This window comes from Dryobates pubescens, chromosome 10, assembly GCF_014839835.1.
Source record: "Dryobates pubescens isolate bDryPub1 chromosome 10, bDryPub1.pri, whole genome shotgun sequence".
Classification (NCBI taxonomy): Eukaryota; Metazoa; Chordata; class Aves; order Piciformes; family Picidae; genus Dryobates; species Dryobates pubescens.
The window spans coordinates 25,964,274-25,984,033 of record NC_071621.1 but is presented as its reverse complement, the minus strand read 5'-3'; the positions used below and the strand labels follow the sequence as shown (position 1 = coordinate 25,984,033).

Sequence of the window (19,760 nt, the reverse complement as noted above, 5' to 3'; positions counted from 1 at the left end):
TTCAGTCTACTACAAGAAGAAAACAGAGAAAAGTCACTTTTATTCTAGGGTTTTTTGAAGGGCTTTAAAATTCCAAACAGGATTCCAAACTTGCAAAACCTCAGCTTTCCCCTAAAAACCCACAAAAAATGCCTGCTATATCCCAACTCCAGCCACCTTCCACTTGTCAGCACTTCATTCTGTCCTTCCTGTTATGCTGAACTGCATGTAAATGTAGGGGAAAACATTATATATCTAATACAATAAACTTTTCACATTTAGTACCAGCAGCTTTGGACAGGCTCTGTGGCAGAAATGTCCAGGCCCAGAGTTCTTAACCCAGCAAATGGGTCAAAAGACAGCTGAAGACTTAAGAAATAAGCACACTGCATGGAACAGTACTAAAAGTTCCATGATGCAGAAGAGATAAATGGGGTCATTTAAGAACTCCAGGTAGAGCACAAAGTAATAGAAGCCTTATCAAAACAAAATGATACTCTGCTTATAATTCTAAGATCCTTGCTTGCTGGTTAAGCTTAAATAGCTTCTTTTAGTAAAGCCAAAGATGAAGAGAACTTTGCAGATACTGTTCAAGCTAATAAAAGAGTTGCTCTGAATAGGTTTATTGTGAACTTGAAACCCTAAGCCTTCTCTCACATCAGATGATAATCAAAAAGGCAAACTCAAATCTGCTGGAAACTCTAACCTGCCACAGTTATGTAAGTTTTCTGAATGGGCCATTTGCTTGAAGTTTCTTGTATAGTGTCACAATTGTACTCAGGTTGTTGGACCACTGCAATAAAGTTTCTGTCCTCATCAAGCATGCAATTATTTTCTCAGAGACACCAATTCCCTGAAGGGCAGGGGGAAAATTAAGCTCTAAACAGTCCATTAAACAGGAACCTTGCTTGCTGTCAGTTACAGAGCCTGGAAAGGTCTGAAGCTATTCTGTTTACCCTGAGAAAGAGAAGATCAAATAGTGAGCAGATAAGATATGGTTTTAAAGCTACCACAGTCTTTCTCAAAGGATCAGTGCAAAGAGGTTAGCATACACCTCTACGCATTTTAAGTGACACTGTATATTTGTGTCCTTTTTGTAAAGATCATACTTCTCATTTGCAGTGAACAGTACACCTTTATTCCAAGGCCTGAGCACCTGAACTGCTACTAAATCTGACTTCTAATTTAAACCTTATGAGACATCATTTTTATCAGCCTGATCAGACCATGGCAGCTGCTAATTTTTAAAGCCCACCGTCTGGAAGAGTTGTGTTGAGTTAAAGACCTAAAGGTAATAAGTATTACACTATTCAAATACATGTTCAGATAATACATAGCAGCTACTTGACCAGCCTATGAACTCTTAAAGAGCTACACAAAGACAAACATGTACTGGACTCTCTCCCTAGCACATAACAGGCTATGTGATTGAGGTCTAGTTGCCCCAAGTTAAAAAGCTGCACTCATATGACACAACCCCTTGAATGCCAGGACATGGAAAGCGAGGGTGTTTTACCTGTTTAAATCCTGTGGCTTTGCACAGGCTTTTGACAGTATGCTATCCACCATCTGTGTGTTTCCATACACGCCCATGCTCATCTAAGTGCACAACTTCATTTACCCATATTTAAATGCTGGCACCTGCCCAGGTTCTTCCTAGCCATTCTCAGATATGCTAAGGGAGCAACTCACCTGTACCACCTTCTAGGAAAACACTTTCCAAAACAACATCTTGCAAAATACCTTCTCCTTACACTAGCAACAGGAATCACTGCCAAGCCTGTGGATTTATTAGCACTGGGGGTGAAAGAAACAAAGCATGACCTGAAGTGTAGCACTGCAACACAGTGGCATGGTCTGAAAACAAGTGACATTGTCCTATACAGCATGGCTATACAAGATGAAAGCCAAAGATTTAAACTGGCATGGAGAAGCTCAAAGATCAGCAACCATTCAGCAACAAGCAAACCATTTTTTGTAAGAGCATCTGGAGATGCTGTCACAGGGAGCAGCACTGAGCCCTCTCCACAGCAAGTATGGAATGTGATGGCAGTTACCATGCATAAGGCATCAATGAGTAAAAGAGTTTGAAAGCCACAGCTCCACAATGATGAGTTCCCATCTCCTGACCAGATACTGGCTCCTGCATAACATTCAAAACATAATCAAGAAATTATTTCTCCCCTGGAAGAATGTTTTGTCAATATGAAGATCTAAGGTAACAAATTGCCAGGAGTGAAAACAGACCAATCGTGAATTCTCCTCAACCTTTATTTATTCCAGGACTGTATCCCATGCCATGGGATTCTTCTAAGCAGATTTTGGCATGAACAGGCCAAAGCTGTTCTCCTGAAGTCCAAGGCTGTAATCCTACTTTTTGTCTTGCTGTTTCTCACAGGATCCTCAGCTCTACTATCTCATGGTTCACAGGATCTGAGCATTTTAGGGGTTGGAAGTGACCTCTGGAGATCGAGTCCACCCCCCTTGCCAGAGCAGGACCATATAATCCAGAGCCTTTAGGTCATTTTAACCAAGGCTTCATCTCGACCTTCGTATCTCCAACCAGTTCTTCCTTGTTTTTAAGTATAAGGTCCTGCACAGCATGCTTCCTCCTCAGTTTCTCAATCACCTGTGTCAGGAAGTTACCATGAATGCATTCCAGAATCCTCCCTCCTGAATCATTTGTGCTATCCTGAGCTCTTCCTCCAGCAGATATTGGTGTGGCTGAATCCCCACCATGAAGATGAGGGCCTGCAAAGATGAAGTTTCTTACAGTTGTCTGAAGAAGGCCTTTTTTTCCTGATCAGGTCATCTGCAGCAGATGTCTACCATGTCTTCTACATTGGTGGTCCTGTTAATCCTGACCCATAGGCTCTCAACTGGCTCCTCATTCAAAGCAAGGCAAAGTTCTGTGCATGCTAGCTCACAGCATGTAATAAATGTCCTAGGTAGCAGCCTTCATCTTGCACCACCTAATCTCTAAAAACTGTACTTCACTGCTATGCCACAGCTGCTACAGATGCAAAAGTGCCCTGTAACATCACCCTGACTTCAGCCAAGGAAGAAAATTATTTTCAAGAGTTCCATAACTTCCCTCTTCCCAACAAATTCAAAAGGGCTTCAAGTTGCAGGCAAACTGTTTAGAAGCCATAACCACTTGGATGGCTTCAAGGAATTATTCATCTTCTGCAGCTAAGAGAGGATCTCCAGACATGCCATAAACCCTAGGTCTGATCCTCTATTTCTACACATATAGCTTACAGCATTTTAAGTGGTCTTAGCCTTTAAGTACTGCAATTTAGCTTTGAGGTACTTCTGTAGAACAGTTCCCTGAGTCAAGTTACAGCAACTCTCTCAAGAAACAGCAGCAGCTTTCAAAGCACCAGACTATCCCACAAGCTGCACCCAGACTGTCAGCACTTCTGCAACAGGAGTTCAGATATTTGTGGGAATATGAAGATCTTCACAGGATTAAGAGACAAAGGCTTCTGAATCTCAGAAAGCAGCTTTTCTGAAAGCTTTTGTTGCCTAATCCATGTATAGCAATACTTTCATTATCTTCTACAGTTATTATTCATCAGAAAAAGAACTTCCCAGAAAAGATATTCAGGCATCATTGTTTTGTTTACTACCAAGCCTCTTTAAAATGCTGTTTCTAAACCAAAGCCTGATGAACATAAACCTAAATAAAGCAGGGACCTACAGATTTCAAACAGCATTCAGGTTATCCATATAAAGACAGAGACTAAAAAGAATTGAAAAGACTTGAAAAACTAATTAAAGTAAACACAGATTTCAAAGCACTAAGTTTACCACATCTTAACAACAACAATAACCATAATAATAATGAAAAGGTTCGTGTAAAACCCTAGTTGACTTCAGAAAGAAAAAGTATATATGCCAAATTAATCTCTCTGCAATTTAATTATCTCCCCAATACTACTGGCAATTATCTCCCCAATACTACTGAGGTTACTGAACTGGGAGTTCAGCTAGTGAAACAAGCAGAGAAGTAAAATGTTGGCTGTTTGGGTTTTTTTTGTTTGTTGTTTCTTTCTTTGTTTTGTTTTTCTAATATCAGAACAAATTATTACATCAGAATATCAATTCTGCTTCCAATACTGTTAGCCATTAGGATTTAGCTCAGCTATCTAAAATTTTTCATGCATTAAATAGGTTTGATAATCTCACAAAGTTCAAAATTATTATTATTGCAATTTCAAATGCAAGTACTTGACTGCAAGTACTTTGGACTTTTCTATCTTGCTCCTCTCCAAAATGGTGATGCAGTTTCAGATAACTGTTCTGGGATACTTTAAAGATGGACTGTATGTGGATATACCAGTATACTAATTAAGATAAGGTGCTACATAAAAAAGCATCACTTCAAAAAAATATGGTGGAGAGAACACTTATCTACTTTAGTCTCATTTTAGAAAGTGTTATTACCTCCATCTGAGGATAAATGTGGGGTCAGCAGCTGGGTGGGATAGAATAGGATAGAATAGACCAGATCAGGTTGGAAGAGACCTTCAAGATCATCGCGTCCAACCCATCAACCAATCCAACCCACCTAATCAACTAACCCATGGCACCAAGCACCCCATCAAGTCTCCTCCTGAACACCTCCAATGATGGTGACTCCACCACCTTCCCAGGCAGCTGATTCCAATGGGCAATCACTCCCTCTGTATAGAACTTCTTCTAACATCCAGCCTAAACCTTCCCTGGCGCAGCCTGAGACTGGATACACACACTATTGCTCACCACTGCACATGTTTGAGATGCAGCACAGAAACATGAGATGTGTACAGACAGCTGAAGGAGTTACTGAAGGAGTCCACAGGCTACTGCACACTTTTCAGTGTGGTGTCAGAATTGTGATCAGTTAAAATGAGGAAGATCAAAAGAAAAAAAAACAACAAAGCAAAACAAAACCAAAACCACCACCACCAAAACAACCCTTCACAACTAAAAAGCCACCAAAAAAATCAAATAAAACCAACCAACAACATACTTGACATGGTATCATAATTGACATAATTACATTAGAGCATGCAGCTCTAATAGCAGATAGGGTCACAGAGAATGCAAAGGGGTGCAGCTTCACTGTGCATCACAGCAAAAAGATGAGGTTAAGTGGGACTGACCCTGAACTGCTTGGAGGTGATGCAGGAACCCAAACACACAAGGGAACACAAGATCATCAGATTGGGCCTTTTCCTCCTGCAGATACTTGTTCCACATACCTGGGTAAACAACTTCCTCCAAGATGGTTTCAAGGACATCTTTAAAAATATATGTTTGGTGACAAAAGACTTCTTAGATGTAAGCCAGTTCTAGTTAACCCAAACCACATAACCTTGGCAATCAAGACTATCTGAATTGAACAAGAACTGGTATCTTGTAAGCTGAAGGTAAGAAACCAGGATAAGAACTGCAGCTCCTTTAACTCAAAAGCATATCAGCAATTTCTTAATAATGATCAAGCCACAGGATCAGCACTTGTCACAAGTTTAAGAAAGTAAAATAAATAAAAGCATGGGGGCTTCACATCCTGGGGCTTCAGTTACAGACTTCCTATGGGGTAAGGATGCACTGAAGTAAAATGCTTAACATAGAAGGATAAGGAACTGCATTACCTAAGGATTTTAATAACAGGTTAACCTGTTTTTAATAGGCAGCTGTCTAGATATGACTGATCATATCTTGGGGCAGGAGTTGGACTAAGTAACCTCTTAAGTCCCCTCCTGCCTGATTTTGGATAATTCTATAGTTAGTAGGGCAGCAAAGGTAAAGGTGAACCTTCTGATAAAAGGTGGATTGTTCTCATACACTGTTCTGCTGAGAAAAGGACTGGAAGAGGTGCAGGGAGAGACCCCCAGTACAAACTTAACCCTGCTTCACAGAATTTGAACTTGTTCAAATTTCTATTTAATCTACAGTTACAAAAGTATTTTACAGCAAGTCTGCAAGTGCCTGGCTTTTAGAACAGTGCTAGGTTCATATTCAGAAAACCTTTAACAGAATTCAAACCCACAACCACAGGAGAGTAGATGAGTAAGCCTATTATGGAGCCTTTGTAAAAGCAACAGTTAAAACACCAACACTTTCTGGCAGATCTATTTTATTTTTTAATCAGTTTGGGGCTGTAACTCACTTCAAATCTGAAGCAATAGCTTCTTGTTGTTTTGAATTTATGAGCTCATGCTGGTGTGACATTTGATGCCTCTTAAATCACTACCTCTTGAGTGACATGAAACAGCCTACCACACGATACTGTACAAGTAAATAACACTTTGTGAAATCCAGAATTTAGATGGAAACATTCTGTACTTTCCTACAGTTCAAAAACATACCCCAGAGCCATGAAAATATCAAGTTACTACCATTTTATGCTGTTCAGAATAATTAACTGAGTTATAACTGTTTGACGTTCAGTACAAAATAGGATTTGAGGAAGTACTAATTTTCAGAGCTACATTTTCTTAGAAAAACTAAACTAATCAAACTTTCATATTTGGGAGGGTTTGGGGAGATTGTGTGCAGATTTTTGCTTTGCTTAAAACAACAAATGAAGGCAAGTTTTGTTTCATCTAATGGCAATATGATGCCATTAAGAGATCCACCTTTTTCCATTACATTTGTCTGCCCTACAAAACCTGCAAAAAAGACAGACAAACTGACCAGACTGCTACAGGAGAGGTGAAGATCCTTTTTGTTCTCTTAGGGAAGGGCAATAAGACCTCAAACAAGTTGACTGACATCCTCCTCCCAACATCCTTTCTCAAAGAATTAGATATTCTCTGTTTTTTAATACTGTGATCCTATCCACCATGAAAAACAGAAGTGATCTAGGAAGGGCAATATGGGGGAGGAGGGGGGAAGATACCAGGGAGCACTGAAAGAGAACCTGAAGAGCAAGATTAGGTAGGATGACAGTCATGGTAAAGACTACCTCCTGTCATGCACAGGATAGATAGGGAGTACATTAGGAAGTTTAGAAGGACAAAAGTCCATTCAGCAGCTGCACCATAGCAGTGACACCGGCAAGCTGTTTACCCAAAGGTCACCTTTCAGTCCAACTTAAAAACTGACTTGGTAACATATTTCACAGCAAGTCTTTGAGATCAGACTGTTTCAAACCCCAAAATCAGAAAAACAGTTTTCTCAAAATCTCTACACAATTGGCAAGTCAGATCACATGCTTTAAACTAGCTCCCTCAGAAGCCAAAACATAACTTCTGGTGCCTCAGGCCAGTGCTTAAAACAAAACCTGTCCTGAGGTGGTCTTTACCCAGCTCAGAGCACACAGATCCATGTTTGTCTGTCCAGTGCTCAGAGCTCACCAGCAACCAGTCCAGAAGAAATTACATTACTGCAAAGCTTGCATACCCTGTGTTCCAGCAGCTTTGTATTTACAGAGCTATGTCATAAACACAGATTACAAACTGTGATGATCTTCTATCCTAAGAGCTCAAGGCAGCTGAAGACTGAAGTAGATATTCCCTTATCACCAAAAGGGGCTCTTCAAAGCTATTAGGAAAGTAAAACAAAAGCTAGTGGTAGAAGCTGGTACCAGACAATGAAAGACAATTTTTCACAACAGGAGACATCTGCTGTCAAAGCTTCCAAGTCAATGCTGGGTTCCCATTCTGAGGCACCACCAGGCTTTTGCAAAGCTGTTAACACTTTTTTTCTAAATATATATAAGTGGGACAGATAAAAGAGACAGCAAGATTTAAGAGAAATCAGCCTGAAGATCTACTAGTGGTATCCCCCCACTCAAAAGAGCTTGCAGGTGTAAATGGGGGCTGTGGGGGGCAAGCAACACACTGTCTTTTTAAAGAAGGGGGGGAGCGGGAGAGGGCAGGAGAAGAGATATTGTTCTAAAGCTTTTAGGCAGAATTCCTTTAAAAAGAATAAGGATAAATACCTCAAGAGCACTAGGCATAAGTTACAAGTTTAGTTTCATCTCCTTGCCAGTCTGCTTTGTCCCATGGCACATGAGATGATATCCCAGCCATCCTCCATGCTCAGCTTCAACCAGCCTGGCCAGGTCTTGCAACTCACAAGTGTACACAGCAGCTCAAGTGTCAGGAGTAAGGTCTTAACAAGATCTTATCCTCCTCTGAGAGCTAGCAAACTTTATTATTTTGTTATTATTTTTTTTCCAAAGCAAAGGATTTAGAAGGATACATTTTCATTGTATGAGCATTGTGAAACAAAATCACACAAGTGCTGCACTGACTTTTATCCCACTTATATTATTTATGAACTAGATACACATACACTCATATCTGGTTTTAATAGTGAAAGAAATACTAGTATGCTCAGGATCAAATAGTCACATAGCGACAAAAGATAAAGGTCATTATATATCATGCAGGAAAGTTAAGAGCACAATATTAAGAAACATTTACCTCCCAGTGGTATTCCCAGACCAAGGCCTTTACATATTTACATTTACATATGTGTGTGCACATGTAATACACACACACAGGATCACAGGATGTTAGAGGTTGGAAGGGACCTCTGAAGATCATCAAGTCCAATCCCCCTGCCAGAGCAGGACCATGGAACCTAGCACAGGTCACACAGGAATACATCCAGATGGCTCTTGAAAGTCTCCAGAAGAGACTACACAACCTCCCTGGGCAGCTTGCTCCAGTGACCCTCACAGTGAGAAGTTCCCCCTCATGTTGAGGTGGAACCTCCTGCGCTGTACTTTATATCCATTACCCCTAGTCTTATTACAGGGTGCAACTGAGCAGAGCCTGTGCCTTCCTTCTTGACACTCAGCCCTCAGATATTTATAAACATTTTCAAATCCCCCCTCAGTCTACTCCTCTCCAGACTAAAAAGCCCCAGGTCTCTCAACCTTTCCTCATAGGGCAGTGCTCCAGTTCCTTCATCCTCTTTGCTGGATTCTGTCCAGCACATCCCTGTCCCTCTTGAACTGGGGAGCCCCAAACTAGATGGCACATTGTTATACAGCTATCTGCACACACATAGGTTGCCAGAGCACTGGGATGAAGTGCTCAGATGCTTTAACACTGACAGCTGCTTTTAGTTGAATAAATAAGAACAGGAAACATTTCTAGCATCCACTGCTAAGATCTAGCCAAGACCAAGAGGTGTGTGTAGGTTTTGAAATTAATTATCACCATATTTTTACTCCCAAATTACCCTTGATTTTGGTTAATTTTTACACTCCTCTACATTTTATGCCTTACAGTGTTGCATCTTTTTCACTTTTATATATTCACTAATGCCATTTAAGAAGTTCCACTTTCTTACTACTTCATCCCATTCATTTTAAGTTATACCCCATGAAAACATTACACAAGGCAACAGTTTGTATAATTCATTCAAGGAGTGCAAACATCAAGGAAATTTTTAAAGCTAGAAATGGATTTACTCTGCAGAGGCCAAATTTGAAAAGAAGTTAATATTTAATCAACTGAAAGCCAGGAGAAAAAAATGCAGCTCTCATGGAAGCCTTCTGACAAGTTAATCAGTAAGTGATACCATTAAGCAAGAAAGGAGAGTCCTCTATATTCAACTAACATTAATGCAACTGATGTTTTAATGTAATTAAAAATCAGTACACTTGCATTCATAAGTTACTATTAGTTGATTTTGTCCTTCCAGGTTCAACCTGCACTAGATAATACTTCTTCAGGTTAATGTGGTTCAGTCAGAAAGTAGTCCATTCATTGGTGAAATAAAGCTTTGAGCTTGGAATTCAGATTTGTAAAAATCTATTCCACTCCCCTTCCAAAAGCAAATTAAAGACTATGTAGAAGAATTTTCCCAGTTGAATATTCTGTATTTGTTAACACTTTGCATCAAACTGAAAGCTGATGCCACAGTCTGAAACATAGGAGCTGCTATGAATATCACCAACAGTGTTCCACACATAGGATTTGTTACCTATGGGCATACTGCAGCTATTTTATTTGGTTTTATTTATTTATATGCTAGACAACTACATGCTAAGAGACATGATAAGGGCTAAGGGGACATAAAATTGTACTTGAAAGCTTGAGTTACCCCAGATAGACTGTCACTACTCAGAGACTATCAATGCAACACTGCTGTCTCAAACCACCTGAAGGAAACAGATTCTTCTCAGAGGCTCATGCTGTTAGGATGAGAGGCAAGAGACTAAAGTTGCGAGAACAGAAATTCCAGTCAGGCATTAGGAAAGAAGTTGCACAATGAGAGCAATCATCACTGTAGAAAGAGACCAGAGATACTCAAAACTCTTCTGCACAAATCCTGAGCAAGCTGATATAAATTCATTCTGCAACAGATTGGACCAGATGATTTCTACAGGTCCCTTCCAACTCAAAATTACTTTGATTCTGCAAGGTTTGCCCAATGGCTGTTTCCTAGAGCAGTTGATGGGGAAGGGGGAAGAAAGGAGGATACAGTCCTTGATTTAATCTCAAGTAGTATGAAGGACCTTGTTCAAAAATCTTACTACTGAAATGTCTCTCTAACAGGAACAATAATATACTGAAATTCAGCATCTGTCAGAGCAACAAGAACCTTGAACACCATGACAGCTGTGGTCAGCTTCTAAAGAAGATAACAAGATAAAAGTGAAGATGCTAAGAAGATGCAAAGTTGGCAGTAAGAAGGAACAGATTCCTATAGGTTGCATACAGAGAAAGTTAAGACACCATATGGGCATGCCAGGTAGTACAAAATGCCTGGAAATGAAAAAATAAACAGGCAGAACTCAGAGAGCCTACTGAAAACAAGGCAGCCTTCCCAAAGCTGATGTGGCAGCCAAATGAGCATAGCCATGCAGTACTGTTACTATGTCAAAATAAGACAAAAGGAGACACTACCACCCCAACCCCCTCACAATTTACAGGAGGAAAAACGTAAAGGGTATTTTCCCCTTCTTTCTTCAAAATGCATGGAGAAGAACAACACATAGGACCAAAAGATGATCAGAGTACAGAAGGGCTGTCTGGAAAACACACACAGAGCAGTGATTTATTTATTGGCAGCTGTTCAGTTTCTTTTTCTAACACTTGCAGAAAACTGAAGCCTTAGTCTTGAGGATTCATAGAGTTTGTCTCAGATTGGAAGAAGTCACAGGATAAAGACAGGGGAATCAGAACCATACTGGCATGTTGATATGGTTGAAACATGACTGAACATATTCTGATACGGTTGAAATATCAAATTCAGTAACAATGATAACTACTCACTTGAAACCAAACTAAATGTACACTATTTTGAAAGCAGAAGAGTGGCAAGTATGATGCATCTTTTCAACAATGAACCTGCAAGCCTTATGTTTCTATCAAGCAAGTTCAGAGTAAAGGGTAGCACCAAATGAGAGCTACATAGATGAGGAAGATTAAAAGCAATTTTTCTGAGTGAAGTCCTGACTCACAGACCTAGTAGAATTCTCCAAAGCAAGCAGAAAGCACAGGTACTGAAGTCATATAGCTGATGCTGGTCTGAATGTCCAGAAGTCTTCCAACAAGAATTAATAAAAGCATTCAACAAAGTTAACTGCTCACAGATGAGATAAAAGACCTTTCATGGATAGTAACTGGCAAGGAGATAGTAAGCAGAAGGTAGGAAAAACAGTCAGTTCTTACTCAGTGGAAGATGCTGACCAGTGCTCTTTCACAGATGTCTGTGCCCTTAGTTATATCCATTCATAAATGACCTGAAAGTCAGTTCATAAAATGAAGTTGGTAATCATAATTACAGCCACAAAGATCTGCAGACAGACTTTACAGGACAGAGTGACTAGACAATGAATTTGCAGATTAAAATCACTGGAGGATACATATGTGAAAACAATAATATAAACTGACAAGTTCTGAGCTCATTACTAATGAAGGAATAAGATGTGTGGGTAACAGTATAGATTTTCATGATCTGGAATAAAAGGAAGTGAAAGAAAATATATCACTGTAAAAAAAATCAATAGTAAAGTCACTCCTTGACTTCAGACTGAGGCTTTGATCTGCCTGCCATTCTCTCTCCCTCCACCTCAAGTCTGAGAGGAAGAAAAGGTCTAGAAATCTGTCCTCATTCAGTGAAATTTGTTGTTAGGGATGCACTTCAACTAAGCAGCCTATGGGATTTACAGTCTGAGCCAGGATAAATTGTAAACTCTTGGGTGCGGCTCATACAGGCAGAGCTAATTAATGGTAACTAATGGATACTGGGTAATGGGTAATTCATGCTTTATCCCAGAAATGGTCCAGGATTCACCTATTCCCTAAACTATGCCCATGTTAGTGAGCAATCTAATAGTTAAGCACCCAAAGACTATCAGATTCAGTAATTCAGTTTGTTCCTCATCCCAGTTTTACTTAGCAGCACAGATTCTAGCCCTATTATTTCAAGCCTGTTTTTAATACTCTGAGTTAACTGCTTTTGGCCATAGTGCTCTTTCAGCCAGCAGTCACCCCTGGCCATACTCATACTCCCTTGTCTCTCACAGATACATGACATGGAAGAAACACATTTTAGTCCCAGCACTAGAACATGTAGTGTTCCTGTTGAGATTATCTCTTCCCTGAAGAATCTCTCTCCCATCCTTCCCTTACATTCATAATTCTAGCAGGTACAGTCTCTGGCACACATGGAGGTCTGCAATTCTCTCTTGGCTTAGCTGTCAGCCTCTTCCAACATGGTCTTGAAGAAACTTGCAAGATCTCTCAAATAGGAAATACTGCAAAAAGGCATGATCTCTCATGTTAGGATACTAAGCTAGAAAGAACTTCAGTTTAACCAGGCAGAGCTATCTTTATGGGTTCAGGACATTGAACTCTCCACTGCCCACCTACTGCACAGCACAACTCTTATCGTCGTTCTAAACTGTTGTCAAATCTTTGCTTACCTGAATGAAAATAGCACCCTCTGCTGCTGCCTTCAGGTCTGTACAGATGCTAATGAGAGCCAACTGCTGCTCTGCACTCAAAGATCCTTTCAGGAATCCCGACTCCTCCAGCTCTTTCATTTGTATGCTGGCAGAAACAACATACACATTTAAGTACTTTATCATTGTTTAGTCACCATTAATTTTTAACAAAGCTTAACAAACCAGTACTACTATGCTACTGCATAGATCTATGCTCCAAAACATGAAGTTCAGTAATTTCTCTTTGCTCATCCATCTTATAAGATTTTTTAAACAATTCTTTTCAAGCACAGACAGCTGTAAGACCTACAGGCTGCAAGCCTGCCATCACCTCAAACCTATTTTCACATGGATGCAGGATCAGCAAGATGTTTTTCTACTAAAATCTAATGGGTAGAGAAGTCTCCAACATACTTCATCTAGCTTTACAAAAAACAGCTCCTCTTTTCTGAAGAGTCAATGTAGGAACATGGTTTAACTGTTACAGAAATAAACAAATGCATTCTATACAGCCAGGAGCTCTTCCTAAAAAATCTGTATCCTATGCACCTTGGGGCTGCATTTCCCCCCTCTCTACCAGTGACACTGTGGCAGCCACCAGTAATCCTGAACATACCTCACAGGGAGCAACTGGACCTCAGCTCCCAGCTTCTTAGCAAAGTTTTGGGAGACATCAAGTATTTTTCAGATAGCATATCAAATTAATTGAAAGGGGATAGAGATGTAGTTCATACTGACTCTCCTTCATACTCTTTTCAGACCATTTGCTGAGCAATATGTGATAATGCACTTGTCCTTGTCAAATCATCCTTTATTTAGAGCTCTTTATTGACAACAAATATTGACTCTGTAGATCAAATAAAAATATTAAGCTTCCTCCCCCAGATTTTCCTAAACAAAATGAGTGGGATTCACCTCACCTACCCTGTCAATATGCACATCTGAGATGATCTTCAGCTCTCTTTTAGAGAAGTGATAACTGTTTAAGGTGCATTTGTCTCGCCCTTTTTAGGCACCTAAGTATGCAACCCATATTGTTTTGTAACAGAAGTACCTATTTCCCCCCACCAAGAGAAAATAGCTCAGAATGAGACAGGCCTCGAGCACAAGCCCTATGAGGAGAGGCTGAGGGAGCTGGGATTGTTTAGCCTGAAGAAGAGGAGGCTTAGGGGAGACCTTATTGCTCTCTACAACTACCTCAAGGGAGGTTGTAGACAGGTGGGGGGGTTGGTCTCTTCTCCCAGGCAACTAGCACCAGAACAAGAGGACACAGTCTCAAGCTGCGCCAGGGGAGGTTTAGGCTTGAGGTGAGGAGAAAGCTCTTCACAGAAAGAGTTGTTAGCCATTGGAATGTGCTGCCCAGGGAGGTGGTGGAGTCACCGTCTCTGGAGGTGTCCAAGAGGGGATTGGACATGGCACTTGAAGCCATGGTTTAGTAGTCATGAGGTGTTGGGTGCCAGGTTGGACTTGATGATCTTTGAGGTCTTTTCCAACCTTATTGATTCTATGATTTAGACCACAGTATTCTGCAATCGAAGATGAAAGCTGGTAAGGATTTATCTAAAGACAATCCAGTTCCTACTTCACTAAACAGAAGCAAGTCACCCCTCAGCAGAGATTCATCAAGCCCTCAGATCTTTAGCTTGAACTGCCTCACCAAATCTTTCAAATAATCTAAATTTTACTTCATCACTCATGTAATTGTGTTGTGTCCAAACAAACCACAGCAAATATAGGCTCTAGTAGATTTATCATGCCTTTATTAAGACAACATCAATATCTGCTGCTTTGCAAGTTACTCTGATGTCTTTTCTTCTACTCCAGTAGTTAAAAAGAGGACATTTGTTTCCCAGCAAACAAAACAGCTTCCTTTCTGACACCAACCCAGAGCAGCAATACCTTGTCCAAGAAGTAATCCCACTAAAAATCAAGATAAAGAGCACTTGGTGGCCACTTAACAGTAGTCAAAAACACACAGTGCAGTTCTGCTCCAGGTGTAGCACAACAGTTAAAAGAAATAAATACCTTTGTATAGCCATGGACTTTGTACCTTAAATCAAAGTGTTTCCAACAATAGGGAGTAGTTAAGGTGTCAACAGAGGCTGTTGGAAGCTAGCAAAGGTGACAAGGCACCTTCCAAATAAGAGCATGCAGATTGGGAAGGACAATACCACCAACAACTATTTCTATGCATACACACACAGAGTACTAACTCCTGCAAGCATTAACTTTCTCCTCTTCAATGAGCTGCTTCTGCAATTATCTCCACATAATTACTTCTGTACTGTAAGTTCTAAAATTTCCTCTTGATTTTTGTCAGAAATTATCACAGGCAGTGATTTCTGGCTCTTTTAGGCAAACCATGCCTGGGTAAGCAGCTAGAAATTGTAATATGTTTACATTGAAGAAGAGCTTTGAAAAGGTTCCGTTAAGGTTCAGTTAATTCTTAGCTGGAAAATAAAGCTATGAGTCATATAACTCTTAAGACACTGCTCAGGTTTGGCCTGCTGGCTTCCCTGGAATTCCTTAGACTTGGTGCTAAAATTAGTTTTTCTAACAGTTTTTGCAGTTCAAAACTCATTAAAAGAGTTCTGCTAACAGCTTTCTGCCTCTTTCCTCAAATATAGGCTTAGCTTTAAAAACCTAGACCTTTCCTACCCAGATCTAAGCTAGTCAGAATTTCCTTTTAGTAAGTTTTGCTTAAAAGCATTTCAAGGAAGAAAAATAAAGAACATTTTTTAAATTTTTAAAAATTTAGTAGAACATGCTCAAACATCTCCCACCCCAGCAAAGTCAGAGAAATGAGCAGGAAATGCATTGAATCGCTGGAGGAGTTCCCCATTTGGTTTCTTAACAACAAAGCAAACAGACCGCTGGAAAGCGGACTTCTACCTCTTGAGAAACAGGAAGTTTTGGCTCCATTTTTCCAACCTGCCAGGGTAGCTAGCCAGAACCCACATCCAAGAATCCTAGCACACTTTAAGTGCTAATGCTTCATCTGTAATGAAAGGTGTTCAAGAGGGGATTGGACGTGGCACTTGGTGCCATGGTTTAGTCATGAGGTCTGTGGTGACAGGTTGGACTTGATGATCTTTGAGGTCTCTTCCAACCTTGGTGATTCTGTGAAATAGGAGCACCTAAGCTAGAGTACCCAAACTTCTGTCTCCTTTACACCTTGTGATGCAAGACAGCAAACCAGTAATTGATAAGGAACCAGTAATTCAAAAGGTCTTAATCATCCATTCATCAGAAATAAACTTCCCAGCTCCACTAGGCCTATTCCAGCATACTCTTGCTCATAGGCTGCATATTCCTTTAAAAAAATGTTTGCTTTTGCTTTTTAAAGAGACCACAGCAGAATTAATTCCTTCTTTGAAGAAGGTGGTGAAGTTCTTGATCATGTTATAGAATGAAATAGGATAGAAGAGAATAGACCAGGTGGGAAAAGACCTTTGAGATAATCGAGTCCAACCTATCATCCAACACCATCTAATCAACTAAACCATGGCACCAAGCACCCCATCCAGTCTCTTCCTAAACACCTCCAGGGATGGTGACTCCACCACCTCCCTGGGCAGCCCATTCCAATGGCCAATCACTCTTTCTATGAAGAACTTCTTCCTAACATCCAGCCTAAACCTCCCCTGGCACAGCTTGAGATTGTGCCTTCTTGTTCTGGTGCTGGTTGCCTAGGAGAAGAGACCAAACCCCACGTGGCTACAACCTCCCTTCAGGAGGTCTCAGGTCTCCCCTGAGCCTCCTCTTCTCCCAGGCTAAGCAACTGCAACTCCCTCAGCCTTTCCTCATAGGGCTTGTGTTCCAAACCCCTCACCAGCTTTATTGCCCTTCTCTGGATGCGTCCCTGGTCCTCTGAAATGACAGTACACTTGATAACTGAGGGATTCAAAAAGGATGGAGTAGTAGACTATGAGACATGGCTTTTATTTTTCTTCCACAAGCTCCTAAAGAAGTTGGCAGTACCTCTCTCCTGTTCTGGACCTTTCCTTCACTGCTAGTGTTGACCATCCTGTCAGTGATGCTTCTCCGCCACAAACCTTAAACTGTGCACTGTGAACACCATTCCTTAATTAACCTGCAAAACTACCAACTCCATCTTTTATAGCTTAAGGTTGGACTAATTTTTTTCCTTCCTAAACAAACAAAAAAAATCTTTCTGTTTACCATCAATCTCCATGATAGTCATTTATTTAAATTAGTATGGTTATTTAAATTATGGAATAGGGAATATGTGCATGACTTAAATTTTGACCTTTCTTCCTAGGAAATTTTGTTCTTTGGGCCCATTTGCCAATATATGTACTGACATTTTTGTTGTTTTGTTTCACAAATTAATTTTAAGCCTTCCAAATGCTAGACCCTCTTTATGATCCCCTGGGACATTAGAATACCACAAAAGGGTGGGCAAAGGAAGGGAATGTCCTCTGATCCTTACCCTATATTAAAGCACAAACCAGACTGCCTGCACACGCAGCAGTGCACCACTGCCCTCTACTGGAAGCCTTCAGGCTGATCATCCCTGCGGATTACTGGACAGGTTGTAGCACACATCTATAGCATCTCATAGGACTTGACGCTGCAACTGTATTATGTGCATAGCCTGAAGAGTTTTGACTCAGCTCTCCAAAGAACGAAGAATCCATGTCAATAAGAAAATACTACCTCCTTCTGTCTGTCTCCAGAGTTTTACTGTTGTATTGACTATCCATTGAACCCTACTATGGGAACTGAGCACCTATTTACCCCATGAAAAGGCACTCTTGTCCACAAACTTACTGAAATGCCCTTTGCTACAACTCCTGCTCTAAAAGTCTTTACAAAAGGACCTCGCAAGTGACACTGACACTTAACCCATTTTTTTCACACCCCACTGCCTGACTTTTATCTATAGATACTATTTGGCATAGTATAAGCAATCATATCTAATTACTTTGTTATTTGTACTGCTGCTGTTTGAGCTAACCGTGCACTAGCTTTATGGAATTACCACTTAGGATCCAATTCTGTGCAGAACTGGAATAAAACAAGTATGTTGACTCGTGTCTATTGATTTGTCTTTTCACACTGGGTAAAGAACACAGATCTGAGACAAGATCAACTGCAATGCTGCCTTCAAATGTAGTGAACTAGTGCACTGGTTACATTTGTCAAAATCCTTTTGACATCTTGGTATCAGAACCAACAAGCATATGCTGAGAAACCTTCCTGATAGAAAGCATTTCCTATGGTTCTCTATTTCTTTTTTTCCTGTTGTTCCAAGTTTAGGTTCAAAATGGAAATTCTCACCAAAACCAAAGTAGGCTTACCTAAAATAGAGACCCACAGTTCACATCCCTGCTCCTGACCATGAAGACTCAGTCTGACACCTGGGTCTCCCACAGTCACAGATACAGTGGCTGAAGGGCCCTGGGAAGTCTCAAGTCCAGCCTTCATCTGCAGCAGAAATATTCATAGAATGGTTTGGATTGAAAGGCACCTTAGAGATCACCAGGTTCCAAACCCCCTACCATGGGCAGGGACACCTTCCACTAGGCCAAGTTGCTCAAGGTCTCATCCAATCTGGCCTTGAACACCCCCAGGCAGAGGGCATCCACAACCTCCTTGGGCAACCCATTCCACTATCTCACCACCCTCACTGTAAAGAATTTCTTCCTAATGTAGTTCTTCCTAATATATTGCTAGCACCAGACTTGGTTAGCCTTGCTTTTGTGTAGTCAAGCCTTGAAAGCCTTCAAGGATGGAGATCTTCCATTTCTAGACAACCTGTTACTTTCCTGTACCAGGCAAATGTTAACACCATCACCGTTCTCAGAACATAGCCTTTGTCTTACTTAAATTGTATATTCTAGTGGCCTAGTACACTGGCTGCCACACAGGAATGAGGTAAAACGACAACATGTGCAAATATCCAAGTTTGAGTGTCCTCTTAAGCATCAACTAAACTTTCCCCCATGCAACAGTCTTTCACTAGACATGAAAAAACCATTCTTTATGAAATATGAACTGGATACATAGAGTGAAAAAAATATAGCATTTCCACTGTGATTAACTGATCTTTTATCAGCAGCATAATTATGTTGAGAACAGTATTATTTGAAACTATTTGAAAAAAGTTTATATATTACAAGCAGTGTAAAGGTTTGGGGTGGGCCATGCACCTAAAGCACCTCTGCATCCTACTTTTTAGGATTACTTCAGGAATAGGGTACTACTTATTTTTCTAATCCTCATTATTTTGAAGTTTAGTACTCTTGCATTCAAACAGGAGTAATACTGACTCACAAGAAAGCACACTGGCTATGGAAAGTTAAATTTTCCAAGGCAGGTTACTACAGGGCATCAGTACAGCGTGTCAGACTACAGTAGGTCAAGTGCGACGTGAAGCTGTTCATTAGTTCCTTCAGCCAAAGAAAAGGTTGTCCCATTAGACCAGACACTGGTTAATAATGCCACTGGTGCATCCAGCTTGATCCAGTGCAGTTATTTTGTGTGTCAGGGCACTGACTACCACACATCTGGCAACAGGTAGACAGGCAGTAAATCCATCACACCATGTTAGGCCTTAAAAAGACACACTCTCTCTACCTGCTCTAACAATATTGTGGCAAAATGATATGCAGTTCCTCTTGGTTTAGTGGATCAAGATTTCACACTTTAATCTTATTTTTTTACCCAGAATCAAGTTTTTTAAATATAGTTACAGAGTAGAATCATAGAATAGAATCATAGAATCAATAAGGTTGGAAGAGACCTCAAAGATCATCAAGTCCAACCTGTCACCCAACACCTCATGACTACTAGACCATGGCACCAAGTGCCACATCCAATCCCCTGCTGAACACCTCCAGGGACAGTG

At 40.5% G+C, this 19,760-nt stretch overlaps 1 protein-coding gene across 1 annotated transcript in view; it reads right to left on the bottom strand.

Annotated features, from left to right (window-relative positions):
• Positions 1–19,760, bottom strand: part of CRYL1 (crystallin lambda 1) — a 60,678-nt gene that overhangs the window by 34,751 nt on the left and 6,167 nt on the right. Inside the window, exon 3 of the mRNA XM_054164748.1 lies at positions 12,866–12,992. Within this exon, the coding sequence (XP_054020723.1) occupies positions 12,866–12,992 (127 nt within the window). The remainder of the gene's footprint in view (positions 1–12,865; positions 12,993–19,760) is intronic.